This window comes from Cygnus olor, chromosome 3 (assembly GCF_009769625.2).
Source record: "Cygnus olor isolate bCygOlo1 chromosome 3, bCygOlo1.pri.v2, whole genome shotgun sequence".
Classification (NCBI taxonomy): domain Eukaryota; kingdom Metazoa; phylum Chordata; class Aves; order Anseriformes; family Anatidae; genus Cygnus; species Cygnus olor.
The window spans coordinates 3353362-3380799 of NC_049171.1; the positions used below are offsets into that span (position 1 = coordinate 3353362).

The 27438-nt window shown below is 46.6% G+C and overlaps 1 protein-coding gene across 1 annotated transcript; it reads left to right on the forward strand.

The window, feature by feature from the left end:
- The first annotated feature begins 2846 nt into the window (after positions 1 to 2846).
- On the forward strand, positions 2847 to 25540 carry MTMR9 (myotubularin related protein 9). Its single transcript, XM_040550637.1, has 10 exons — positions 2847 to 3200; positions 5803 to 5911; positions 6639 to 6764; positions 12409 to 12582; positions 14280 to 14497; positions 15775 to 15936; positions 18069 to 18210; positions 18816 to 19036; positions 20956 to 21107; positions 21832 to 25540. Exons 1-10 carry the CDS (start codon positions 3016 to 3018, stop codon positions 21993 to 21995), a joined length of 1653 nt encoding a protein of 550 aa, XP_040406571.1. The 5' UTR covers positions 2847 to 3015; the 3' UTR covers positions 21996 to 25540.
- Positions 25541 to 27438: the final 1898 nt, after the last annotated feature.

Below are 27438 nucleotides of genomic sequence, written 5' to 3' on the forward strand. Positions count from 1 at the left end.
TTTCTCCTTGCCCCGAATAGAGCTGTGGGTTTGGGAACGGAGCACAGGATCATCCATGCAGTGTGCAGGTCCAACAGAAATTGCACAAGAGACGCCTCGTACTCCTCATCACGTCCTGTTCATCCTCCATTAGTTAGGAGATGGTAGTGACACCTAATGACCGTGACGCTGGGGCTGCACTGTGCCAGGAGGTGTTGAAATACTGGAGGAGAAGGAGCCTGCCCCAAACGTTCCTGTCCTTGTTCCACAGGAGGGACAATGAGCCTCAGGGAACGGGGGGGCTCAGAGCTTTCTGTGGAGAAAAAGAGATTTGAGCCCAAGGTTTTTGACTACGAGCCTTTCAGCTTTTCCACCCAGCAGGTCATTTTCCCTAAAGGCAAAAAGAAAGAGGCAGGCCATGAAACCCATGTGAGTGCTACTCCTCTTAGGAGACACATTTCCAAAGCACCTCTCACTCATTTTAGTCCCTGTAACATGCCCACAGTTTGAGGAATGTACTTAAAGGTTGTTTTTTTTTTTTTTTTTTTTTTTTCTCTAAGCTGCAAGAGACGTGATCCAAGAGCTTAGCCCTGCTACTGCCATGCCTCTACTGGGGGGACCACAGGGCTATACAAATATATATTTATATATATTTATATTTATATATATAAAGTGCCTATCACCATACTGGTAAACACTCTTTTAACCACTCTGATGGCAGGGGTAAGAATGGGAGTTCGCCTGTTAGTACCTCACCACTTCTGTTTCCAACCAATTATTAAAAAAAAAAATAAACTACAAGACTTTGCTGGGGACCACAGGGCTACATCGGCCACATGCTCGTACCCATCAGCTGGCTGCAAGGCAGAAGGAGCTGTGTGGAGCTCCCCCTGCTGAAGCCGAAGGCATCACCAAAGCACCGGCCCTCCAAAAATGCCAAGCTGAGTCTTGCCTCGGAGGCTCCAGACCTACGGGATGGTTGGAGGTTGGATGGGAAGGGAGCAGCAGAGCAAATGTCCGGGGCTATCACCCTCACCATTCCCTGTGGTCTGGTCTTGGAAGCGATGGCAGGTGGAACTGGAAATGAGAGGAGGTAAAATGTGTGCTGATTGCTCTGAGCAGATGCCCTCTGGTCTCTTTTCTGGGTTTGTTTAGTCAGATTAAACCAAGGATTTCTTGTACAACCATAGGCAAGCAGCACGTTGTGGTCCTTCTCATGGCCCGAAGGTGGGAGGTTGTTAGCTCTAGATTACCACCAAAGGCTTCCCAGTCCGTCCAGTAAAATCCAGAGAGAATTGGGATTTCTTCCAGGCCATCCCAGAACTAGACTGAAAGTAGCGCTGACACATTTTTAAGTTAAATACAGGACTCCCATGCCCTGGGAGCTCCGCAGCTAGGAGAGCCCCCTCTTCTCTCTTGGAGCCGCTGATGATGTGGGTCACTGCCAGCACTGCCAAAAGAGCATTAAGCTTCCTTATTATGAACATTTGTATGTGTTTATGAAAAGAAAATGCCATTAAGCAGCTTTCTAAATCATTCTCAGATAAAGAAATCACCTAAACTGCCAGCATTAATAAGACATGCAAGGAAGAACCTGGACAAACAGAGAGTGAACTTGCCGCCAGAGGTGAGTATAAAATTTCAGGTCACTGTACCTAAATACCTGCACAATCTTTCTCCTGTGCAATTGCCTAGAACGGGCCGTTATCCAAAGCTGCCTGCTTGCATCTGCACTGATAGTTCCAGGACGTTTCCATCGTGCAGGGACTGAACACTCTCGAACTTGTACCACCGAGGTAATCACATGCAGGATGGTACGGAGCAGCTATTTGCCTCCTCCAAAGAGAGCCCTGGACACGTCTGGCATGATTTTCACGCTTTGTTCTTTTCCAGAGATGAAGCAGATTGAGGACTGAGTCTCTTGAGGTGACCGAGATCCGGGGTTCTGCGCCAGTGCCGGCACCCCACTCCTCCAAGCCCTTTGCTTGGGAACCCTTCTCAGTCTCAGAAGCACTCAGGGTAAATGCTAGATTTCAGCACTACCCACCTCAAAATCGGTTTTGAATCTTGCTAATTTCCTCGTTTTAGTGAAACCCCGCTGTCAGTGAGCCCCACGCCAAGACGTTGTCTGTTCCTCAGGCTTAGTCTGGCCGCTGTGTGTGTGGACAATCTTTGGCTGTGTTTGCTGTCTCGAACTTTGCTATCAGCGATTTACTTCACAGCAATAACCCAGGGAAAAGTGCACAAATGCCTCTCTGCACCCTCACTGCCAGCTCTCATGTTTGCAGTGTCATGGGACGCATGTCACGACATGAAGGAGCACCTACAGCCCACAGATGACTCCTTTGACACCAGGAAAGTTTTGGGATGAAGCACAGGGTGACGTACAAGGGGCACAGGCACCAGAAAACCTCAGATCACCACACAGGCTGGGACTTGGGTTTGGAAGGGAAAAGTGGGCACGGCCCGAAGTTGTCAAGGGGGTGCTGAGGAGAAAGCCAGGAACAGCAGTGGTGGCTGTTGTGGGGTTTCACCCAGGTGAGGAGCAGTGTCAGGGCTTTGCACAAAGCGTGTTTGCATCTTCTCTGTTGTCTTTTCCCCTACAGTTTTTTCCCCTGTTGTCTTTTCCCCTGTTGTGCAGGGGCAGAGCCAGGAAAGCAGGAGCCCCGCTTCCTGCAGGGGTGCAGCCTTTTAACACAGGCTAACAGAGGATAACACAACAGCGGGTAAGGATTTAACATAACCAAACAAAGTCCCACAACATGGCCGGGACAACCCCAAACCCACACACACCCCGGGCGGACAATTCATCCCGCGGAACCTTCCTCAGCAACCACCATTGCGCGCCGAACCCTCCCCTCCCTTCCCCGCCCGGGCAGCGTCCGCCATTTTGCGTCCCCCACACGCTTCCGCCGCGGCTCCTCTAGGGCCCGGCCATGTCGGCCGGATCGGGGCTCGGGGGCTCGGGGCCGGCAGCGGGTCGGGGCCGCTGAGCCCCCCGGTTCCCCCTTCCCGGTTCCCTTCTTCCCGGTCGCGATGGAGTTCGCGGAGCTGATCAAGACGCCTCGGGCAGACAACGCGGTGCTGCACGGTCCCCGGTGCCCGGCGGTGCGCGGCACCCTGTGCCTCACCGGGCACCACCTCATCTTCTCGTCACGGCGCAGGGAGCGCGGCGAGGAGCTGTGGCTGCTGCACGCCAACATCGACTGCGTGGAGAAGAGGTGAGGGGCGAGTTTCTGTCGTTGATAGAGGTTTAGGTGGGAAATGAGGAGATATTTCTGGTCAGGAAGAGCAGCCAGGCATCGGGACGGGTTGCCCAGGGAGGTGGTGGCGTCACCGTCCCTGGGGGTGTTCAAGGAGAGGTTGGACGTGGTGCTTAGAGACGTGGTTTAGTGGGTGACATTGGTGGTAGGGGGATGGTTGGACTAGGTGATCTTGGAGGGCTTTTCCCACCTTAATGATTCTGTGATTCTAAAAAATGGCTCACCAGAGGTGGAAGGTGAGGTCCTGCCAAAGGGATCTGCTGTGCAAACCTGGTGGCAGGAGTAGGATCTGGATTATCTCAGCCCCACATCACTGTGCAGCTGCTAGGCAGTGTCATCCCCATACTCCTCCAGCAGCTTGCACAAATCAATAACGCCCTTCACATCATGCTTCATGCTGGACCGGTGTGGTAAAACTGAATTTTAGTTACAGCACGCCAATAGCATTTTAGTCTTGCCCGTCCTCTCTTGTTACAGGAACTTCAGAGACAAATCCTAACATAGTTTCTGTCAGTTTTATGTGTTCTGCTGCCCCACTGTGCTTCCCTCAAGCTGTTGAGTGCCAGTCCCCTCTCATCTGGTCATTGTCTGCTGCACGGTCCTTTTTGCAGTTTATTCATAATATATATTTATTGTTTTAATTAAAACCTCAGCTTCTCTGCTCTCCTCATAAAGCGATCCAGAAGATACATTTTCTCTCTGACAACAAGGCAGGAAAGATCAAGCAGCAGCAGTTACAGATACCAGGCTTCCTCAGAATGGGTAAAGTGTTGGTCATGCATGAAGTTCATTCCTGTGATTCTGATTTCTCTCAGGGTTGGAGAAATGTTGTTTTGTGGCCTGAGTGTGGACAGGAGCAGGGTGAAACCTAAGGAGATCTGCTCCCATCTGGTACTGCTCACTCATCGGGGTGCTTTGGCCACATCCTCATTGCTGCTTGTACTAAACCAGCCATGGCTCCAGTTTAAAACAATATTATAGAGAAGCTTCTTTTTTCTTTTAGCTTATAATGTAAGTTCATGTGAAGGGAGAAAGGAGTATTTCAAGCTTTGATGCTGGGGAGTGGTGCATTGCTAGCTCGGTGCATGATTTATAACGGAGCTAGCTGTGCCTGCACGTCCCTCGGTTAGCCCTTATTGCCAGCCCCAGTTTCTAAAAGGTCCCTGGAGTGGACGCCTCCCTCCTGTGAGCAGCTTTGTGAGCATAATTGCAATGAAACTCTTCCATGTAAAAGGACAGGAGACTATATTCCTCTCAGTGCTGGAGAGGATGGAATAACAAGGCTCTTTAAACCAACAAAGACTGTAGAAAGCTCCAGTTTGGCACTGTTTCAGGGTATTAGTGCCTAACAGCTGTGTTACTACATCAGGTTCATGAATTCTCTTCTCCCAGGTCCATGATAGGAGTATAATTCTGTAAAAGTTGTGTTTTCCTCAGTTATCAGGTGCTCATTGAGCTGTTTTCAATGTTTTGTAGTTTTTTCATAACTTAAATATGACCTGTAGGGTGTGTTGAGAAGAGAAACAGTTTCTAGTGATATTATGTGGAGTTTTTGCTGAAAGAATTGGGGAAAGAGGGAGCAGCCCCAGTGATGGATGCACTCCAGCTGTTACTTTGGGGACCTGTGAAATAGTGCTGCAGCGAGCACGTGTGATGCACAGACTGGTTGTGCTGGAGGTGCAGAGCTTTTGGGTCAAAATGCCTCCATTCCTTCCTTCAGCATTACTAAAATTGTAATAGGCTCTGCATGTTAACGTTTCTTTGCACAGATCACCTGTAATGACTTCAAAATAAATTAGAGGCACGTTTGTAGCTCAAGTGAAGCAACCCGAAGCTTAGCAACAGGTCTGCTCTTAGAGCTGGTGCAGCTCTGCCCTTCTTTCTGTGGTCTATCCCCTGCTTAGTCCCCCAAGGGATTGAAGCTTGGTCCTTCAGGTCTTGCCTGCTCCTGTTTCTTGCATCACCTTGGGTGCTGTGAGCACTGCTGTGGTGTGCAAGGAGACTTAGCTGCTTTTCCTTAGTTCACTGCTCTGCAAACAAAAATCTGCATCACTTCTGTGAGTGCTGCTGGCTACTTAATGTAAGGAAAGCATTCGTTATCTGCTCAGACGTAGTCCTTTTTTCAGATCTGCAAGGAGGACTGGAGAGGGCGTCTGTGTGCTATGTTTGCTTTGTAGCATAGTTTTTCTGGGTTGATTTCCAGCTGAAGTTCCCAGTCTTATCAGGGGTGAAAAAAAAACAACCAGTAAACATTCCTTTTCTCTTGCATATTTTAAAGCAAAGCCAGGGTGAAAACCTTCTCTATCTTGTAATCCAATCCGTCCACTCGCTGCCACATCACAAGGGTGGAATAGAAAAGCAGAGCACAACTTGAAAAATACCAAATATTTCTCTGTTGTCATCTTTCCAAAACAGATTTATCTACGTACATATATTGCAGATGAATTACTGCTAATGGAATTTTATCTTGCAGGCGTATGTTGTGGGAAGAGCTCTAATACCTCACGAGACCTTAGAAGATCTTGTTCCTAAGAGGCTCTTTCTTCCTGTCTTGCTGCAGGTTTGCGGGCTCGCTGGGTACCATCGTTATAAAATGCAAAGATCTGCGAATCATTCAGCTGGATATCCCTGGCATGGAGGAGTGTCTGAACATCGCCAGCTCTATTGAGGTAAGAATTCGTGATGATAATCACACGTAGGTTCTCAGACCTTCATCAGACCTCAGCCTTGGCTCTTCTCAGTCACGGAAGACCTCACTGCTGTTGTAGAAGGTGGATGTGAATAGTGGGATATCTCCTTTCAGTTGTTAAAACAAATCCGTTGTTTGTAGGTATTTAAAAAAACCACTAAAACGCTTCTTAAGCAAATATTTCCCAGTAGCATTTGGGAAAATGAGTTATGGTGGAGCATGTGGAGGTGAAAACGAATCAGACCGAGTAAGTTTCACGTGTCTCCAACAGCGTTAACAACTGACTCTGAGTTTAAGCTTAATCGTTAGTAAGCAGGTAAATGTCATGTAGGAGATATCCCAGATATCCCATTAATTATACCTGTTCAGGATGCATCGTCCTCACTCTTCGTTGCACTGTTAAATAGCACAGCCTGCCCAGGTGATACTATGCAGACAAATCCCCAGTTGTGGTTAAATTGTCTGTTATCTCTTTTTTTTTTTTTTTTTTTGTGCTGCTCTGCTCTATGACCGTGAAACTACCCTGCAGGTAAACTTAGCACTTCAAACTTAATAGTTCCGTGCTTTTGGATGCTTAAGTTTGCATCACCAGCATTAAAGAAAAACACTACTTTCTGTGTGTTTTAGGAGTGAAACAGCAGTTTGAATGATTTTTAACTACCTGTTCATTTCCCACAGTGTTCCCACATGTTTATTTATCCCCACAGGCGCTTTCCACGTTGGATTCCGTCACCCTCATGTACCCGTTCTTCTACCGGCCCATGTTTGAAGTCGTTGAAGATGGCTGGCGTTCTTATCTGCCTGAGCAAGAGTTTGAGCTCCTCAGTTCGGTGGTAAGCTGAACCTAAAGGTTTGCACAGACACTGAAGTGTTTCGCTCAGAGTGCCTGGAGTGGAAATCCTCTGGGGGTTACAATAGCTGATAATGCCTGGGTGGAAAATGGGTGGTGTTCCTGGTGCTCTCTGTAAACGTCAGGCATTTCTGCGTGTGCTAAATATTCCTGTTTGGCACTCATATTTCACCTGGTGGAAATGGAGTTTTGAGGTTCATGTACAAGTTGCCTGGGAGGATATGAACGCAGGAAATGTTTATCCTTTGGGGATGCTTCCTCGTTGTAAGAATGAGTACAGGACCTTTGGTCTGGGTTTGTTCAAGTTAAGTTTTCATCTGGAGCAGGATGAATCTTTGTGACCCCTGAACTGAAACAAAGCTGTCTGTAAACACAAACAGAAACTTAGAAATATAAATTATAGCTCTCTAGGACGATGATAATGTGCATGCCCACTTCCAGATACTTGCAGGATTCTGCCTGGTTTGATAGTGCCTTGGGTTTGCATCTCTGTGTTTCAAGTCCTCCACATTAAATATGCGCGCTTGCTGCATCGCTTATGTTCCTGAGACCACATCCATTAGTACAGCATCAAAGAATATCGATTTATTTTTTTTAAATACGCAACCCAGCTTGTCTGCAGGATTTGTCACTTCCTGTTTATGACTAATAACTGAATAATATGATTAGCTCGGCCAGATTCACATGATGAAATCAGAAAATCAAAGGAGTTTAGGGGTCTTTCTATTTTTGTCTCATAATTAGATGCATGTCCCATCTTCACCTGCTGTCAAAAGTAATAAAACCTGACCTTTTCTAATAACTAACCGCACAGCTTTTGTTTTAATTCAGTTGGGTGAGTCAAACCTAAGATCAGGGTGCTCTCCTGTTTGGAGGCAAAGCAGCGGATGTTTTCCAGGCTCACAGAGGCATTTCAGGGAGAATCGAAAGGCAAGAAACAGAAGCGTGCCCTCTGGTGAGAAGGGAGATCGTGTAGGAGCAGGATTGAGGGCAGCAGCAGGACATCCCTCAGAGCTCAGTGGAAGCTTGCAGGAGATGGTTCTTCTGTTCATGTCTTTCTGTGTGTAGTTTAAAACCTTTCTGGTTTTCAGGAATCAGATCCCTGCTGACTTTGGGATTTACCATCACGCAGATGCAGCTGCTAACAAAATCCATTGGTACACTTTTTTCTTTTAGAGGCTTTAAAAGGGCACTGATAACTTATTTGTGAATCCATTGGCTTTCTGAACGTAGATTCCTGGTAAGAAATACGAATATATTCCTTCCCAGGAATTGTTCCTTATAGTTAAAAACCTAATGATTTATTCCTTTAAAACACGTCTAACAGCTGTTGATTAATTCTTGGCTTTTAACCTAGAATTTCAGATGTAACTTTTTTTTTTTTTACAAGAAATGGTGACAAAAACCACGCTCAAGTGACTTGCTTTCCCTGAACAACAGATTTAAAAAAAAAATGGTGTTGACCAAATATTTCTTGTTCTATAATTAAACTTTATTCTGGGACAGGGTTGAACAAGTAAATGGCTGATTTTCTTAAGTCACATGAGTGGAATTCAGAAGCTTACTTCCCTCTCCCTTAAATCATCCATCTGGCTGTGTTGTGCTTCCAAATTACTGTGAGATGAGACTTCAAAGATACTACAGACAAACAGGAAAGGAGCAAAGCATGCACAGGATAGATGGCGTTTGCTTATCCAGCTGTTGTTTTTTTTTGGAGGCACTGGATACATGAGACCTGGACTGGCTACAGGTACGTCAGGTGAAATTTGTTGTAAAATTGCATTCCTCGCTGTGCTCCTGCATAACCAGCGAGTAGCTGAATGGAATTAGAGTATATGCAATGAAAATACTTCATTTTCTTCTGAGGAGTTGAGGAAAAGCTAATAGGTCAGGGATGAAGGAATTTCCTTTCTGCCACCTTCTACAGTTGCAGGGTACTGTGAGCTGTAACGCTGAAAACTCACGTTCCTCTTCAAGATAAGGGAACGGCCCTGGGAAGCTTATACCCTCATGGGATGATCAACGTGAAGATATTTCATTGCCGCAGAGCTCGGTTTCTTTGCCTATTTCTTATTTTTTTTTTTATTTATTTATTTTGTTGCCAGCGTAGGAAAGCTAAGGGTTCCGGACAGTTCAACTGGTTTATCTTCTGTCCTGGAGTTCTTATAAACAGGTGAATTTTCAGGCTTTGGTCTCAGCTTGCAGTGTAGCAGGTAACAGTGAAATACAGGTGATCAGACAAGCTTCAGTCTTTGCCTGCATCTGTTTTGCTTCTCGTCTCTGCACCCTCTGTTATAGGGCTTGGTGCCTTCTGTCCGTTCCTTGGTACTGGCCTGCCATCACTGCTTTTCAGGATTCTTCTAGGTCTGTGAAGGCTTCTTGAACTGTCCTCTAAGGCTTGTTGTTGTTTTACACAGTTTTGTTGAAAATGACCTTTTCTATCAACTGCAAGCTCTTCGGAGGAAGAATAACTGTAGTTTTAGCTTTCCAGTGCAGTGACATTTGAAAATTGCTGTCTCTAAACAAGTGTCAGGACAGGCAAAATAGAAAGAAGAGAAAGTTAATCCTGCTCTGCGTTTAGGAAAACACTTCTGACTACCTTTTTGTTCTTCCTTTTGGGTCCTCTCCTCCTTTGTGCTCACCCCGCGATCCTTTGCCACTTTCAGTCTTAACTGGAATTCTTTTTTCCTGAATCCTTAAAGCTCAGGTCTCTAGATCTCTTGCCAAGAGAAGTAAATGTTGACTTTGCACTTTCTGAGCTTCACGGAGCGTACTTTTTTGATGTGTGAAGATGAGGTCCACCTCTTCTCTCTTTCCTTGCTATCCGTGCTGCTTCCTGTGTCTGCATCTACTACTGCACGTAGCTGAATTGCTAATCCCTCACTCTGCCCGTTAGTAATGGCAGATTTTCTTCCAAACTGCAGAGGGACCCCAAGAAAAATCCACGAAGGCGCTTGCGCAGTTGGGTTTTACTATCACCTTGTTCATGTTGGAGTACACTTTAACAGTCTGAAGCTGGCTCTGCAGAGGTTCGCTGGATCTCTGCGCAAGTAGCTCTGCTACAGGAGACAAACGGTGCTAATTGCTGCCCTTCTCCTCCTTCCCCTGTAACGGTAAATTATAACTGGCTGACACAACAGTATCATCTGTCTCGTGTTATAAATGGTGAGGAGAGGAGGTTGTGAGTCGAGTTAAGTTACCAAAGTGGGAGATAAATCAGGTTGATACTCTTGTATTCCTCTCGTACTGGTGATGTCAGTGATGGGCAGTCCTTCAAAAAGGATACTAAAAGGTTTTGATTTTGCCCTCCCTACGTCTTAGGTAACAGTGAGGTGTTTCAGTTGTTTCCTGTGTCACACATACTTCTTAAATTGTGGACAAATTGCACACCAGCGTATGAAATCTACTGTAATTTGACACAGGCACCCCAAAAAGCTGTAAAAATATTGTTGTTAGCACAAAAAGCACGAACTGTGACCGGCCAACCTCCCTTCTGTGATCCAGACACTGTTTCATCTCTGCCTGTGACATGATGGCCAGAGGCAATTTAACTCTGCATCTGGGAGAGGCTTTACCTTGTAAAATGTAGACGTTCACAGGAGTTGTTTTGAGGTTACTGAATAATGAAATAAGCTTACAACAGGGCTGCTGCGAGACCGTCCGGGTAGGCTGCTGAACACAGTGCTGAGCACTGTTCCTGATGATGGTAACGCCCATGTGCGTGCTTTCCAGCATCTTTTTCTTAGGCTGCCACCAAAAGAGACAATTTTGCTGTATCCTAGGCCCCACATCCCATGCATTGCATCTGTTGACGATGAAATCATGTCGTGAATCAGATCATCATGTTTGTCTGGTGGAGATACTTCATTGCAAGAAGCATTTCTAGTTCAATCCTATTTTTCCACTGGACAAGCAAGCCAAGCAGATTGCTTCGTATAACCAGGTACAGGCAGGGGGAAGTACGCCTTTAGAAAAAAGGAGAGAGGAGAAGAGACCTTTCTGATCAGAGTTGTGCAGTTAATGCGTGTGAAACCAAACTTTCTGAATCAATTTTTGTTATAATTTGTGTTCTCTTACTGGATAACTTAACTGTCATGCCCTTCTCTTACTTCCTCTGATACCGGCTTTATTCCCCTGCCTTTTTGTCTAGCTGAAGCTTTCTCTGAATACAAATGAGCACAGGTTTTTATGGCATCTTTGAGGTTTGTGCCTGCTGCAGTGGCACAACTTTTTACTGGTGCATACCAAAAACGCCTCATTTGAGAAATTACTTGGGGTCTTGCTTGCTTTCTTATATTTGTGTCCTGTTTGGTAACTAAGTATAAAAAAGAGACCTTAATAGCAGCTGCCTGTTCCCCTTCAGAAGACTTTATTTCACTTCATTTGTTTGCCTGGAGCTTTCTACAGGCAAATCTGACTGTCACTCTGCCTCTATTTTTAAGAGGCTAACGCTGTTGCTAAAATCCAAACATGCTGTAGAGGCTTCTGGGTCACCTTCCCCACCAGGGTTTCTGCCAGTGGTTTTGGTTGGCCGTAAGGAGTTACAGAATAAGGACACGACGACTAAAGATGCAGCCCAGCAAAGCCACCACCCTGCTACCAAGTGCCCCGAGCTCTGTTCCTAACAAGCTTTAGGTGCTGCTGTGCTGGATTCAGTAAGCGAGGGCTTCTCGTCAGTGAGGCCGCTTGTTGACCTTTGGTTTTGCCTGAGGTGGAGCCAAGGCTTGTGTCTGACCCCGCGTACCTGGTAGCCTGAGCTCGCTGGCAGAAATACCAGCCGCCGGCTGGAGCGTGCCGATGTTCAGCGGGTTCTTTCACAAATGTTTGGCTGCTGGAAGCTGAAAAATTACGTAACGGGAGTTCACCTTGGTGCTCAGACGCTGCTGTGGTTCCAGGAAGTGCTTCTGGAGGAAGAACTGTCGTGGTTTACATTAAGCAGAGCCCCCAGGAAAGAACCAAGCTGGAAATGTTAAATCGTAACTTTTAACCTCAAAGCAGCTTTGTCATCTGGAGCTGAGTTGTCTGCTAATGCAGTAAGTGGCATTATAGTGCGTGGTGAAGACCCGCTGTTTTCTGTGCCTGTGAAATAATGAAAAGCTGCTACCGCCCATTTCTGACCGTGGGAGCTAAATGGGGAGCTGTTGTGGAACAAATCCCCCACCTCAAGAACCAGGGTCATCTTATAAAGGGTCGTCTTACAAAGTTTTGCAGGCAGCAGAAGAGATGACTGTGTGCTGGTTAACGAGCTTCTGGGAGCTGCTGCAACAAGATGCGGTCGGAGACAGCACCAGGAGGTTCGGGGTGGGAGGATCGGTCAGCAGATCTCTAAATGGATACTGAAGGGCTAGGCAGGAGCATACCTTCTGATATCTGTGATACATGCGGGTGTTGTGCCTTTGATCTGACTGATCGGTGTAGTTACGCTCTCACAGGGGGTTCAGAGTCCTGGGTGAGCAGAAGTGGTTATGCTCAGTGACAAGCGAGCTTTTACCTGTGGTGCAAACGGAACAGATCACCGTGTGTGCGTGCTTTGTTCTGGGCATGGAAGTTCCTCTTCGCTATTACATTTCACTCTAGCAGTAATACTCTGTTTTCTGACCTAACGCCTAGAATTTCTTCCCTTTCAGACAGACGAGTGGCGTCTAAGCTGTGTCAACAAGGAATTCTCTGTCTGTCCCTCCTACCCTCCTGTTGTTACTGTCCCCAAATCCATCGATGACGAAGCGCTCCGGAAGGTCGCGCTGTTTCGCTACGGCGGTCGTTTCCCAGTCCTCAGCTATTACCATAAGAAGAACGGGATGGTAAGTTGGGATGGCTGATGGTTGTACCTGAAGGAAGCACGTGAACCTGCTCAAATCTCGTCAGCCTCTCTTAATGAACAGAACAGCTTGTGCTCTAGACTTAATGCAGTTCATGAGACATTCACTCATTATTTTCCAGCTTGTTTGTAAGTGTATGCATTGAAACTGGTTCTGGGCGATGGAATGAGTAATCTCCGTCCTAGAAATAGCTATTAGCCTGCTTGTTTGGGCGCGTACGTGGCATGAGCTTGTCTCATCTTGCTCTTACTGCTGGGAGCCTGTAAAGCCACCGTTGGCACCCTTCCTTGCTTCGTCTGCCAAGAGGCTTCACGCTGCAGGGATGGCAGAAACCACATTGTCATGTCTCTGGGTGGTGGGCCGGCTCCTCTGCAACGGAGTCACGATGACAGCAAGCGTGCCCGCAGCCAGCGCTGCTTCTGCTGGGTAACTGTCGATGGAGTGATCGGAACAATCTGTTCTCCGAGCCTCTCAGCTTAACACGTTTCAGGAGCAGCAAATTCTTGCTGTTGCAGACTTCGCCGCCTCTCAGCGAGCCAAAATCTAATTGAGGCACCGATGCGCTGTAATTAAGAAATGCACTTTACGAAATCATTGGGCAATTCTCTGTATCTCTTGCTGATGTAACTTGTTCTAAGGATGTTGGGGTGTTCCGCTGGCAGCTTGCAACCTCGATGCACGCTTCTGAGTCAAATGCTCTTAAGTGTTCTCACCTCCTGTTGCCAAGATTTGTAAGGCCTGAGTTAAGAGGACATCTAATCTGGCCCAGCAGTGTGCTACCTTCAAATTTTTTTTTGCCTTGCTTTTAAAATCAGCTCTCCACCAACTTCATAAGTAGCGTTTTCTGCTCTTTTTCTGCTTGAGTGAAAGCTCTTGAAGGAAGACGTGTTCAATTATCCCTCTGAATTGTGCATGTATCAAGTGCGAGGAGTGTAGCAGCGTTTGGCTCAGTGCTTGAACTCGTGACAGTAATGCTGTCTGTCATGTTGCTCTCCTGGCTTTGAGTTCTCAAGTATAGCCGGAGCTGCTGACTGGCTGCCCTCACGTTTTAGTTGTTGGAGCTGTTGGGATGCGATAGCTTTCTCATTTGAAGGGTGTTTACCAAAGAAATCTCAACTAATAAACCTGTTGAGCTAGGATTTATTAGCCTAGCCACTGAGTAAAACTGTGCCTAGTAGACATCATTAATATATAAGTGACTAAGGTACTGTAAAAATGGATTTGAAAGAGACCTGCAGAATGAGAATCCTAAAAATGTTGGTTTATAAAGGAGGCATCAGCAGGAAGCCAGTTCAGTGGCTTGCAAAGATGGTTCTACAGGAATAATTAAAGAACAGTTCTGTAACTTAGAAAGTGGCCAGCCAAGTGATTGCACGACTTAAGGATTTCTAGTTTGTTTGTTTTTTTAAATAAATTCTGTCTCTGTGAGTAATTGCACTTAAGAACCGAAGAAAAGAACTGCAGGGTTCAGAGCAAGAGAGAACAGCAGCTATCGGAAGAACCAGAGGAATGTGGGACGGTGTTTCTGGGCATCAAGCTGCTCAGATCAGTGCGTTTGACCATCTGAATGTTGTGGATTGAACTTAAAGCAGAGTTTGTTCTGGACTGAAAGCCACGGATCGCTCGAGCCCCAAGTCTTAAGCCTTTGTCTCCTAATTGATGGTTGTTTGTCCTCGCAGGTCATGATGCGAAGTAGCCAGCCTCTAACGGGTACAAACGGCAGGCGGTGTAAAGAAGACGAGAAGCTGATTAACGCCACGCTGCGGCCTGGAAAGCGTGGCTACATCATCGATACAAGGTCCCTGAACGTAGCGCAGCAGGCCAGGGCCAAAGGAGGGGGCTTTGAACAAGAAGTGTACTACCCCCAGTGGAGGAGGATTCACAAGTGTATTGAGAGGTGGGTGAAACCACACAGGCCCTCGTCTGCTAGGCTTTGCAGGGTTTCATTGGCAGGGCTAGTTCCATAAAGTAATTGGCGTCTGTAGAAGGTGACCGGGCGTCCTGGTTACTGTCAAACAGGGTCACTTTCTTGCAAAATGAGGGTGCGTGAGTGATAAAGACATTTGCCTTTGGGAAAGCTGTGTTTAGTTCCTTGTTCTGAACAACCTGCTGCTGCAGGTTTCAGGTATCTGGAAATCTCCCTATTTTTCTGACCATCTCTAGCTGCAGTCCAGCCTTCCCGTGTTCCTCTTTTGTTTTCCGTGAGGAGCTAATAGAAGGAATTTCCTGTCCTCTGCTTTGAACTGTTAGTTTTTGCTTACAAAAAATTACGTGGAGTTGAGCTTCATGTTGATTACTTTGCAGGTGGATGTAGGCATCAAGTGTATTCATTCCTCTCTTTGTAGCTCATGCTTCTAGTTTTTTTAAGCTCTTTGAGATGTAGTCTACTAGCTGCATCCATTATTACACCTGAGTGCACAGTGGAATCGGTAGTGTTGAAGTGGCATTTGATCCAGCAGTGCTTCGGTGCCCCTGGAAGGCACAGTGTGAACCAGGACCAGAGAAGCAGCTGTTGTACCAGCTGTATGCGGAATGCCAGCCCTGCAGGGCTTGAGGACATACTGCAACAACTGCAAAAGTGAAAATTTGTCCTTCCTCCCGCTACATCTTTCTTACATTCTTCAGAGTTTAGCCAAACTTAATCTTAGCGTGGCTCTGTGTAGTGAAATTGAGTCTAGTTTAAAGTTTTCTGTGTTACAGTGGGGTTGCAGCTCTACAGGTTAAAACTTGCAGTGTAGTAGAAAGAACAAAGCGGCACTCGAAGCCTGGCAGATGTTTGCTAATGCCCATGCTGGACTGCAGTAACGCTTGTATTTGGTGATGGGAAACACCATGAAACACGCTTTACACGTACAGCGTTCCTACAGCTGAGCACGCACAGGGCTCTGGTAAGAGAAGGAAAAGGCTGCAGTGTTGTAACACCTCATGGAGCAATTTGTTTTGAAAGTGGAGAAGCTGCTTGTATCCAAAGAGTGGTGTTCTGCTGGCACTTAGCCACGGTTTGGGATTCCCACTGAAAGCAGGCTTGCAGAATAACGAGCTACAACATCAGTGGGGTCTTACCTCCTGATGTAAATGCCTGTAAGTCGTAGTGCTGAATTTTGAGATCAGTATGTTTTTGTGTGTTGCTGTGGTACTGCTGATGTTTTCAACAATATTTTGCTCTTCCCGAAGGTTTAATATTCTGCAGGAAAGCCTCATCAAACTTGTGGAAGCTTGTAATGACCAGTCACACAACATGGACCGCTGGCTCAGTAAGCTGGAAGCTTCCAACTGGCTGACTCACATCAAGGAGATACTAACAGCAGCGTGTCTAGCTGCTCAGTGCATTGACAGGTAAAGCTTTTTTTCAAAAAAAACCTAATTTCCTCATTCACTGGTCACAGTTTAATTGTTAAATACTCTGTTTTCTTTAGGTGGCATTTAGACCATTAGTAATTGGCACCATGAACTAGCTTGCTTGCACCTATGCAAGATACTATTTCATCATCGTGGTTAAGGAATGTGCCGTCGTATTTGCACTCTTGAGTACAAGTCTGAGGGAGGAAACACTGACTGGGAATAGATATTAGATCATCTAGGTGACATCTGTTCCTACATCTGATTCAGCCCCTCTAATTTAGTTTGTTTTACTGAAGGTTTAGGTGAGAATGTGCCCATCTAAAATACTGTGTGGTAGCCTAGCAAAGTGACAACAATATTAATAAAAAGTTGGGTTGTTTTTTTTTTTTTTTTTTTTTCAGCTGAAAGTTTCCAGTACCCCACTTCACTTCCAGAGACTAAACCGATGGCATTTCTTTGCTTTCCCCAGGAATTGGTCCAATGCTTTTTGCTCTCAAAATTCTTATTTCTTTAGTCCTATCTGAGCCATCTTGCTCATCCCTTATAAGTGTCTGTGACCTCTTTTAACCTGACACTTACTAAATCCTGCTGATTTCAGTAGCGTGTCCTCAAAATCTCTTCACATCTCCGGCTGGAGAGCGGAAGCCAATGGTCAGGTGCCAGGGTTTGTAAAAACCAAATGCAGGGGTCTAAATGTGGTCTTTTCGTGGCTCTGAAAGGGGAAGGCCCTTCTCAAAGCTCAGGGAACCTTAAGCTTTCTGTAACAGTCAGGAAATCGGTTACACGGATACACAAACAAGATGAAATGCAGTCTCATTGGTAAAACAGCATTACTGCATTAAAATATGAGCTGCTGTGCTTTTTAAAAGCACTGACAGCGTCTGCTTAGTTACAGACTGTGCCAGGAAATGATTGCTCTTGATCAATAGTTTTATCTGTAACTCTTTCCCCTTGTGTACAAGGAGAAAGATCGGTGACGAAACTTGTCTGGCTTGCTGGGAGAGTAGGCAGTTTTGTCGTCTTTAACCTCCTCTTTGCTTTTTCTGTTTACCCGGAGTTAGGACACTCCAGTTCGGACCTGATGCCTGGCCTGCCTCGCTTAGAGCCTGGTGGTTAGGGCTGAGTTGATGAGAGTGGTTCAGTTACGTTGGCCCCAGGGCAGCAGTGGCTGGGGCAGATCTCTGTTGTGTCTTAAATTCTGGGGCCAGAAAGGTGAAAAGTGTTCCTGGCACACGCCGCTTGGGGGGCACATAGGCTTGGCAGTGAAGCTTTGCAGTTAAGGGGCCTCTGCCACTGCCTGGGGGAGGAAGGGAGAGTATATAAAGATTATCTATGCTGTAGAGGCACTGGGTTTATTTTAGACATAGGTCTGTAGACAAAGATGTTGCAATGTTTAAGGTACAGATTTTTTTGTTTGTTTTTCAATTCAAAACGCAGGTAATGTCTGCAGCGTGGCAGATTGATCTGTTTTACCCGTGCTGTGCTGATTAGCTTGGGTCTCTGCACAGAAATAAATCCAGCCTGCGGTTAATGTCCTTGCTGGGTGTAAGGATGGTGGCAGAAGTGAGGCATTGGGTCAGCGTTTGGGAGGAGTAAGGGTTATAAATGCAGTTCAATACCATCCTGTCCTTAATTGAGGAGTACTTAAATTAAATTTGGATAGCGTATCCAAATACAGCCTAGGATGGAAGAAGAGGAGAGGAAATCATTTGTCTTGGTGACAACTAGGGTGTGGGGAGTGACAGCATGTGGGTCCCCAACGATGTGCAAAAACCTTCCTGCCCCAGACTGTCCCATCTCAGGCTGCTCCTCAGGTTGTTCTGCTGCTTCGCTTGTGCTGGCTGGTGAGTTGAGAAGCCTTTGTGCTTGGCTCTTAGACAAGCTTCCTTGCTCAGCGCAAACAATTCATCTTCCTTTCTGGATGCCAAGCTCTGCCTCGTCTTTCTCCTGGACTGGCTCATTGGCTTTGCTTACAGTAAACCCCGGTTAAGGTGTAAGTGTAGTTAAGCTCGGGTGTAAGCAAGAATCTCGTCAGGCTGTTGTGATGCTGACGTCCACGGGATGCGTAACTCCGTGGGATGTGTTGTGCTCATTCATACTGTTACTCCTTTCCACCTTTCTCACAGGGAAGGTGCGTCCGTGCTGGTTCATGGGACTGAAGGAACGGATTCGACACTCCAGGTGACTTCTCTGGCACAGATTATCTTGGATCCGAGGTGCAGGACCATACGTGGCTTTGAGGCTCTTGTCGTGAGGGAGTGGCTGCAGGTGAGTACTCGGGGATAGAATGGCAATCTGTTCTGTTCCCGCTTGTGTTGAGAAATGGCCTGAGAGGCAGCAAACAAGTTGGGCCTTGTTGCAGCCCTGCTTCGTGTGAGCAGCCCGTGTCCGAAGGAGCACCATTATTACTGAGTCATTTGTACCTCTGGCATTCCACGGGGCTTGTATCTCTCACCTTAATTCTTCAGTTTGAGGGAATTGCCTCTTGTGTGCCCAAGGTGAACGTCTCTTTAGAATACTAGAAACACAAAATTTTAATTCTGCTCTGTGCTGTTGCAGCTAATGTCCTCAGACTGGTCCTTTGGTGCCCCTACACTAGTTTGCTCTTGATAAAATCCTCTGATCAAATACAGTGGCGGCTACAGAGCCAAAAAAAGGCAGAAATGCCTTTTTTTTCTTTTTTTTCCCATGCCTTTTTTGTCCGTGCTCACTAGCGATTTATCACTGGCTGTTTGATGAAGCTACAGTTGTAGCTAATAATAATATATTAAATAACAGTAGTAGAGTAGTTGCACGGACAGAACTGGCTCTGAAATCCTTGCTGTATGTATTCGCATCCCTTTACTTTGTGTGATGCTCTCTCTGATTTCTAGGCTGGCCATCCTTTTCAGCTGCGCTGTGCCCAGTCAGCCTACTCGAACACAAAGCAGAAGTGGGAGGCCCCAGTGTTTCTCCTCTTTTTGGACTGTGTGTGGCAAATCCTGCGTCAGTTCCCTTGCTCTTTTGAATTCAACGAACAATTCCTTATTATGCTCTTTGAACACGCTTATGCTTCGCAGTTTGGGACTTTCCTGGGAAACAATGAAAATGAAAGGTTGGTGAGGATGCTTCCTTTGAACCTTGTAAATATCAGGCTGTATCTGGCAAGAAAAAAAAGTTTATAGGCTTGAAAAAGGTGATTGTGTGGTCTTCCTTAATGCAGGTGAGGTTCTTGCAGTTCTGTGATCTGTGGCAATGGCAGGGGATTTTTCCCTTTTACAATCGGGACATTGTAAATAAAGGAATTTGTGGCTTTGTCAGGGAGAATTTGCCTTCTCCAAGTCCAAGCTACTACCTTAGGTTGTCTTTTCTGTTTCCCTGTGTGGCCTTGAAAATTCTCCACCTTTCCTTATATAATCCCTTACACAGAAGCGCTTTCTGGGGAGAAATCAATGGCGAGAGTTCAACAATGATGCAAGTTTTAGCTGCGCAAAGCAAGCTTGTCAGCATTGGCCTGGAGGAGAAGGTCAAGGCAGGCACGGGCCAAAGCTGCAAAGTTTGGCTCTTAGCTGCTAGGCAGGGATGTGACTTCATAGCCTGCTGGTCCCAGCACCCTCAGGAAAGGAAGGATTTGCTTTTTATATCATCCTTTAACTGCTGGAGGTGGAGAAACACGGAAGAGATTCTCTCACAAGGATCTGTCCCACGCTTTGGCAAAAGTTTAGGCTAGTTTAGCTGTGAGCATTTTAGTTAGGTTGGGTTTTTTTTTTGGCTGCGCCATAGTAAAACTTCAACAGAAGGACCCCAAACCCCTTTAGCCATAACCTGTGCCTTAGAGAAACGTGATTTTACTGTGTTGAGCGCATGCTGTGAACGCTCAGATGGGTGCACTTGTGATTTTTTTTTTTAAAGGAAGCAGCTGAGATGTGTTCTGCTGGAGTCTGCCTTGCCAGGTAGTGTTAGGCCTCTTGCTGAGCTTGCTTGTGGCCTTTAAGGCACTTGAGCAGACTTAGCTTCTGAGCTCTAGTCCCTTTTGGATGCTGTGCTGTACCAGTGGGGGAATTCTGGAGTCCAGGAGGACAGGAGCCTCCCAAGACAGTTGGCAGCTGCCAGAGGTTTGAATTCCTGTTTTAATCTTAGGCACTTCTGTTCTCAGGTCTTCTGACTCCAGTAAGACCGTATCTGTTGGTCTCCTGCTAAACTGACGACCGCTGAAGGAGTAGAAGGAAAAAATAGAGCTGATAATACAAAAAGACAGTTTCAATCTTCCTATAAACCTCTCTGCCCTGACAGTAACCTTTGCTTTTAGAAGAGACTCTCATGTTTTCTGCTCAACTGGTCAGACTGCAAAGCTATATCAGATTTAAAACTAGTGCAAGGGAATCTGAACGAGTATTGAATGTTACATGTAATAACCTGCCTGTCACATTTGAATGTCCAGCTGTGAGCAGAAAATGTTTGAAGTCTAATGTCAAGCTTGTTCTGCCTGAAGTATTCGTGGGAATCTCGCACCCGGCTGGCAGCTCAGTCAGAACGAGGTTTGCCAGAATCTAGGGAACAGAGACCCGTGTTTAGCTCTGGGAGGTGGGTATGGCCTAGGAAAATGGACTTTTCTATGCTCTGATGCTTCCTGCCACCAGAGGGACCCAATGGGACGTCTCCATTGCACAATCCTAGCACTAATACTAATTTAACAGAAGGATTAAATCCCGCTCTAAAACCTGGCAGGCCAACCTTTTTGGGGAGGTGACTGATTCACCTGGACAGAAGGCAGCTAACTCCCACCCAAGTTGTAAATGTTATTTCCTCATCTCTTCTTTGAAAGACAATGCTGAGTAAACTGCTTTAGGTTTCCACCAACCCCATGCTTTGTTGAGGAGTGGTACAGAAAGAATTAGCAGGAATGTTCACCCTTGGTTTGTCTGGGCTGGTAGCACATAGGAGAGCCTGTGGCAGTCTAACCTGTGCATTTCTGACAAAATGAGTCTTAGTAGTAGAAAATCGAAAGCTAATTTGGTCCTTTGGGTTTCCCAGGTCTAAGCTGAAGCTGCCACAAAAGACCATGTCCCTGTGGTCCTGGGTGAACCGGTCTGAAGAGCTGGGCAAATTCAAGAACCCTCTTTTTGAGGCCAACAGCCTTGTCATCTGGCCCTCTGTTGCCCCGCAGAGCCTGCAGCTCTGGGAAGGTAAGCCAGCCTTCCTTTTTCTGTTACAGGCACTGCGTGTCTTGTGGCTACTCGTAAAGCTTGCGTCCACTCCTGTTGTCTCTGCTCCGTGCTTAGTCTGTCTCAGCTGGTGGTGACCTCACTCCTTTTGAAATCTATTCCAAAATATTTCTGGCATGTAGCATCCCCAGAAGCGTAATGCTTTCTCCTCACGTTTGGCAACATGCTGTTTTTTGCCCGGGATCGTACCAAGCCTTCCTCTTATCACTTAACTTTTTAGCACAGTATTTCTGCAGTGCTGTAGCCACATCTACATCTGCAAGCCTCAGGTTTTTGTTCTGTATAAACAAGGCTTCCCTTTCTCCTGACCAGCAGGTGAGTACTTTGTGCAGTAGATTTTCTGCTGCAGAAACTTCCTCCGTTCCACGTCTGCTAAAAAGTTAACCGCAACGTAGTCAGCAGGCAGTCGTGGCAAGCTAGAGACTAAATATGGATCGGTCTTGGTCAGTATAAGAGGAAAAAAAAGGAAGGCAAAAAAAAAAGCTTTTATTTTTTAACCTTGCTTAATAGAATGGTGGACTCAGGGGAGGTTCAGTATTGCTAAGTGCTGTTTAGGGGAGATTTCTATTTTTAAGAAAAAAATGTATACATTGTGTGCACATTACTTGAGAGCAACGGAATATGAATAACAGTCCCCTGCTGTAACAAAAATCCCTCCTGACTCTTTCTGTCTCTGGGCTTTCAGGTGTCTTCCTTCGGTGGAACCGGCCTTCCAAATTCCTCGATGAAGCCCAGGAAGAAATGCTCAACATCATAAAATACAACAGGGAACTTCAGGCAAAGGTTAACGCGTTGAGGAGGCAGCTGGCAGAGCTGGAAACGGATGACAGGATGCAGGAGAACCTGTGAGCTCGCAGGGCTTTGCCTCAGGTCTTTCTTTTCCAGTTCCCTTTACGTTAAAGACTAAACATGGAAAGTGCATGTATTGCAAAGTCCTCTGGTACAGCTGCCCCTGCCCTCCCGCTGCTGAAACCTTCACTTCACACTATGTACCTCCCTGCTTTTCGGGAGGGATTTTTTTTGTTTACAGAAGATATACACAAGTGGGCACAGTGTCCTCTCTCTTGGCAGCTTTTCTGTCTCTAAATTGTGTACAGTGTCAGTATAAGCTGGAACTCTTACCTCCACCCAACTGTATGGATGACCAGGATGGGCCAAGAGATGGGATGTTTCAGACTTACTTTGGACTTTATTTCCCTCAACTCTCTAAACACTCTTTGCGGGATTAAATGACGAAGTTCTGTGTAGATAGGGAAAGGCATTCTGTCTGAAGGCACCTTTTCTCCCCAAGAGTAGGTAAGGCAGCTTAGTTCTTTAGTTTCCTAGGTAATGGTATAATCTAACTACAACCTCAACCAGTCTATATGATGCTTTCTGTAGCCTTCATATCTAACACTTGTTTTTGTGTTGTTTTTTTTTGTGGCTTGGGAGCCGTAGGTTAAATACCAAACCAGAGTAAGAAATTCAGTGCAATACAGGACCGAGGTAGGGATTCTGCTGCTAATGTTTAAGCCATGACCTTCAGGTGGAATTGTCCCTCGTGGACAAATACCTCCTAAGGAATAACAAACGTTTTTTTTTTATTCTACCTGGAAAACACAAAGGTTAAGTGGCTGGCGGAGGTGTTCATTTGCTAAGCAAAGCAGTGATTTGGAGCTGTCCTTTTTGAACTACTGCCCTCTTGAAGCTTCTGACCGCACTGGCTGTTCCTGTACAGTTGAACAGGCTCACGGCATTGCCAGGGTGCACGAGCAGCACTTAATCTACAGCTCATCAAAATATTTTTACTCCATTCAGTGCTTTTTTTTTTTTTACCTCTCACGCTCTTAGAAACGTCAAAAGCAGGAGTTGGGAGTTAACGTGATCTAACATCCCAGGTTGCTGCTGCAGACTGGAAGGCTGTCACACTACAGAAATGCTCACAGTGTAAATCGCTTGCAGATGCTAAAACTGCCTAAAGATGCTAGAGAGAACTTTTCCAGGTAGCTTTGTATTTTGTAGTTACTTGTTTCTGTGACTGCAGTCTGCTTTGTTGTAAAGTTGGTGGGTTTTTGCTGGAGATTTTTTTCCTCCTTCAGAAAGGCGGGTAAGAATGGTCTGGCATGTTAACTCGTCTCAACGTTTGTTCAGCTTGATTCCGTTGGTAGCTGCACATGACTTGAATTAAAACAGTGCGTGTGGCTGGGATTGTTATTAAAAGTTGTTTGCTGTCAGCCTGATTGGGCTGAAACAAGTGGAGCTGTGTGAGGTCAATCTTGATCTCTTTCAAAAGTGTTGAACTTCCAAGTAATTTCTTTGGTGTTTTGGAATGAAGCTGCCTTTACCTAAAAGCCACTTAACATAAAGACAGATATGACAACAGGATCTGTAGTTGTCTTGGAAGTATCTGGAAAGTAGTCTTCTGCAAAATATGCATAGCCACTAAAAATATTTTTAAAAGTGTTCCGTAACCAAGAAGACTATTTGTGATAGCGATTTTCAGGCACTCCCTTAATGCCTTTTGTTCCAGTCCTTATTTCCTTATTTATTTTTTTCACTAGCCTAAACTTAGTCCTAAAGCCATCGCGCTTCAAAAAAACAAACAAACAAAACAAACAAAAAAAAAAACCACAGCTGTAATACCAATTTCTACCAATTTCTTCTTCCATAGTGAGAACAACTAAATCAAGGCTGGCATAGGGAACACTTCTCAGGGTAGCTGGTGATCTTTACTGCGTGACAGTAGAGATGCAAGTTGGCCGTGCCTTCCTTCCGCCTCCAAGCTCCAGATTTTGGAGCTGCCTTCTGGGTGTATTGCAAATGAAAGCCCAGAACGTTACTGCTCTCCCTTTAAAATTACAGCTGCGTGCTCTGCACCTGCCTGGATGTTGTGCTCCCATCCAATTCCCAATTTCTGCTGTTCCTGTACATCTGAAATACATGGTCACTAGTCAGATGAGAAGGGTTCAGAAGGGACTATTTTCCCCATAATAGACTATACATAAAACACGCTTAAAGGTTATGCAATTTTCTAACATAATAATTGTATATTGAGCTAAATAATAGAGAAGCAAAGAGGGTTGTTTTTTTTTTCGATCCAATTGCCTGCCTGCTCTGGTCTCGTGGAAACTGTAGGCATCTGAGGAAAATGGGTAACCAGCTGTGACAGCTAATGGAAGGCAGAAAATTCTCTCCGAGCTGGCATTTCGTCCTCGACTTGGTTTCAGGCCTGAGTCCACACCCAAGCGCAGTGCGTGCACCTTGGCTTCGTGGCAGTGTGGACCTTAACGAGGATTCCCTAGTGTCATCCTGAGCAGCGACAGCAGTTTGTCCCACCCCCTGATTCCTCTGCCGCGCATCGCCTTGTCTTCACAGCAAGCAGCAGGAGCTGGAGGGCTGAGTTAACCCGCAAACAGTCACCTCTGTGCCACGTTTCAGTCCTGCAGGGCGTTGTGTGAGGTGGGGTTGAGACGAGATCTCTCCTGGGAGTTCTCTCTTGGGAGAAGACGGTTCTCAGTCCTGCGGCAGGCCGCTCGCCAGGTCTGTTTGCCTTTTCATTCCCAGCGTTTTCCAGGTTCGAGTCTAGTGACCACTGGTAACACGCAGTGGAGCAGCGCCCCTTCTTTGCTTACCCGTACGTCCACCATATTTATTCGCTTATTTTGATCAGCTTGCTTCTCGTTAGCCCGCTGCACTCGCCCCGTGCAGTCAGTGACACGCTGCTTGCAGTCACCCGTGTCTTCCTGAGCTCTGAGCGCTGTGGCAGTGCCCAGCTCTGGCTCGGCAGCGTGGCACTGCTGCCGAGATGCCCGTGTCAACTCTTTTGCACGTAGCTCTCCACGTAATAAGCTGGACGTCGAGGGGCCCCTTCTCCAAGCTCTGGGGTCAGTCAACGCAGGGACGCTGCCGTTTACCCCCCAAAAAAAGGGAAGAAGAACTAACTTGCACAGCTTTCATGAACACAAAGGGAATACGTACCTTCAATATTCTGATTGTAGCGATCTAACCCCTGAATGTGGCGACCCGGTTAAGCGCACTGTTGTCCACGTTGCATACGATGTAACTTAAATTGCACTGTGCAGCATATCGGCGTCTGTCTGCTTCGCTCAAGCCTTGGAAAGCGTTGTACAGGTTCCTCTGCGGGGGAAGGCGTCCGTACTAGCGCTCCTTTTGTAACTGTGACACTGGATAGCACTGCGTGATGTGTGCTGTATAGCTGTTAACTCGTACAAATCTAAGCGGTGAGTGCACTTCCGTCCAGACATCTGGGATTGTTCATTGGACTTGGCTGCTGCATTGATCCTCATTTTAAAACGAATAACAGGGCTGGGAGTTTTGTGCTATTGTTCGATGTATGCTGTATGTGTACAGAATCCTAGCTGCTGTGGTATTGAATATATTGCAAAACAAACAAACAAAAAAAAAAAAGTAAAAATTGAGGAAAAATTATAATGGCTGAAATCGCTTAGCCATTTGAGGGGAGAAAACCAGATACAAAGTGGCTGTAAACTTTGCTGTAGATATGTTGAGAACATAGTAGACTTGTCTGTTCATATTAAAACCTTGAAGACTCTAAAATTCTTTAATTACAGTGGTGAATCTTCTTTATTAGTACTGCCTTCACTTTCCCTTGGGGGTGCGTGTGACTTGGGTGTAAACACTTGCCCGAAGCTTTTTTTTTTTTTTTTTTCCAGCTCACGTGCTTTTTCTCCTACAGCTCAACATGGGCTGTGGTGGTAGAGAAGGAATTTGTGCAGCAGGGCTGCATGAAAAGGTTGAGACCCCGACTCTCTGCACAGTGTGCAGAGCTCTGCTTCCATGGTTTTGGTCCTTTGACACCAGCCCTGCACGTGATAAATAAACAAATTAATTAGCTATGATTTTAACTTGTATTAGATTCTCTAAAGTAAGGCTGGCAGATCTCCTTAAAGGGAGAGGGGTCAGGACCCTAAAACCCAGCAAGGAGTTCATCAGGAGAGCTGGGGCTCTGTTACCTACTGTTTTAAGGAGGTGTGTGGGAGGTTATTTTGTGTGCCAGGGAAAGAGGGGGGGGGAAAAGGCAATTTCTTGAGAAATAGAGTCTGTGACCCATGGAGGAGATCTCTCCAGGCTGGTAGGTCAGTGCGCTGTCTCCCTGGGGCAACATTGGTGGTCTCTGCCACTTGTTTGGGAGGTGAAGAATGCGTGTGGCCTTTGGTTTTTCAGCAGATGAGCACTCTGCTGCCCTGCAGCTCGTGCGGTCCCTGATGGTTACCCAGCAAAGGGTGCTGAAGGCTTCATGTGTTCCCAGCACCTGTGATGGGTTCCTTTAGCTCATCCAGTCTGCGTGCAAGCAGTGCTTTGGTTCGGCGTGCAAAATATTTGATGGGAAGGAGCAGTGAAGATTGAGACAGGTTCTTCTCAGTCTGAGAGTCATGTCCCTTCCAGCCTGGCTTTTTCAAGCCTCCATTCCCAATCCTTAAAGTCCACCTGCCCCCAGCCCCATCCAGCCTGGCCTTGGGCACTGCCAGGGATGGGGCACCCACAGCTCCTCGGGGCAGCCTGCGCCAGGGCCTCACCGCCCTCTGAGTGACAAATTTCTCCCTAATGTCTGATCTAAAGCTCTCCCCTCTGAGTTTAAAGCCGCCCCCCCTTGTCCTGTCCCTACCCCTGACACAGAGTCCCTCCCCAGCCCTCCTGCAGCCCCTCAGGCCCGGGCAGGCCGCTGGGAGGTCTCCCCGGAGCCTTCTCCTCCCCAGGCCCAACACCCCCAGCTCCCTCAGCCTGGCTCCAGAGCAGAGGGGCTCCAGCCTCTGCCCATCCTCGGGGCCTCCTCTGGGCCTCCTCCAGCAGCTCCACGTCCTCCTGGTGCCGGGCCCGGAGCTGAGCGCAGGGCTGCAGGTGAGTACGTCTTTGTGTCGTTTGGCATCTGATGTGTCCCACCTCGCCCCTTTCTAACCCGTTCACCGAGGTAGGCAGCAGAAAGGTGAGTGCATTCCCCCAACAGAAGCAGCAGACAAGCCTCTTAAGCCCTGCGGAGGGGCTGTGTGTGAGCTCACCTCTTCAATTCTGAGCTCCTCTGGCTAGCGATGATCGTGCAGCATCCAAATCCCAGCATCTTGCGCATATTGTGGCATGAATAGATGTTGAGGAAGCTGAAAGTCAGCAGATTGTGCCATAGGCGTTTATTTTTAAAAAATCCAACTGTTTTTGTTTAGTGCCATTACAGGGCTCTCTTCCATGCCACCAATTTTCCCCAAGCAGTGGAAGAAAACGAGGAGGAGGAGCCACCGGCATGCCCTGAGCGTGACTGCACGACGCTGGACTCTGCTTG

Bases quoted from the DNA above. Each gene is read 5' to 3' on its own strand.
- MTMR9 (XM_040550637.1), top strand. From the start codon at position 3,016: ATGGAGTTCGCGGAGCTGATCAAGACGCCTCGGGCAGACAACGCGGTG. The intron at 5,912-6,638 runs GTAAGAATTCGT...TTATCCCCACAG, and splicing joins ACATCGCCAGCTCTATTGAG to GCGCTTTCCACGTTGGATTC. The intron at 14,498-15,774 runs GTGGGTGAAACC...CTCTTCCCGAAG, and splicing joins ATTCACAAGTGTATTGAGAG to GTTTAATATTCTGCAGGAAA.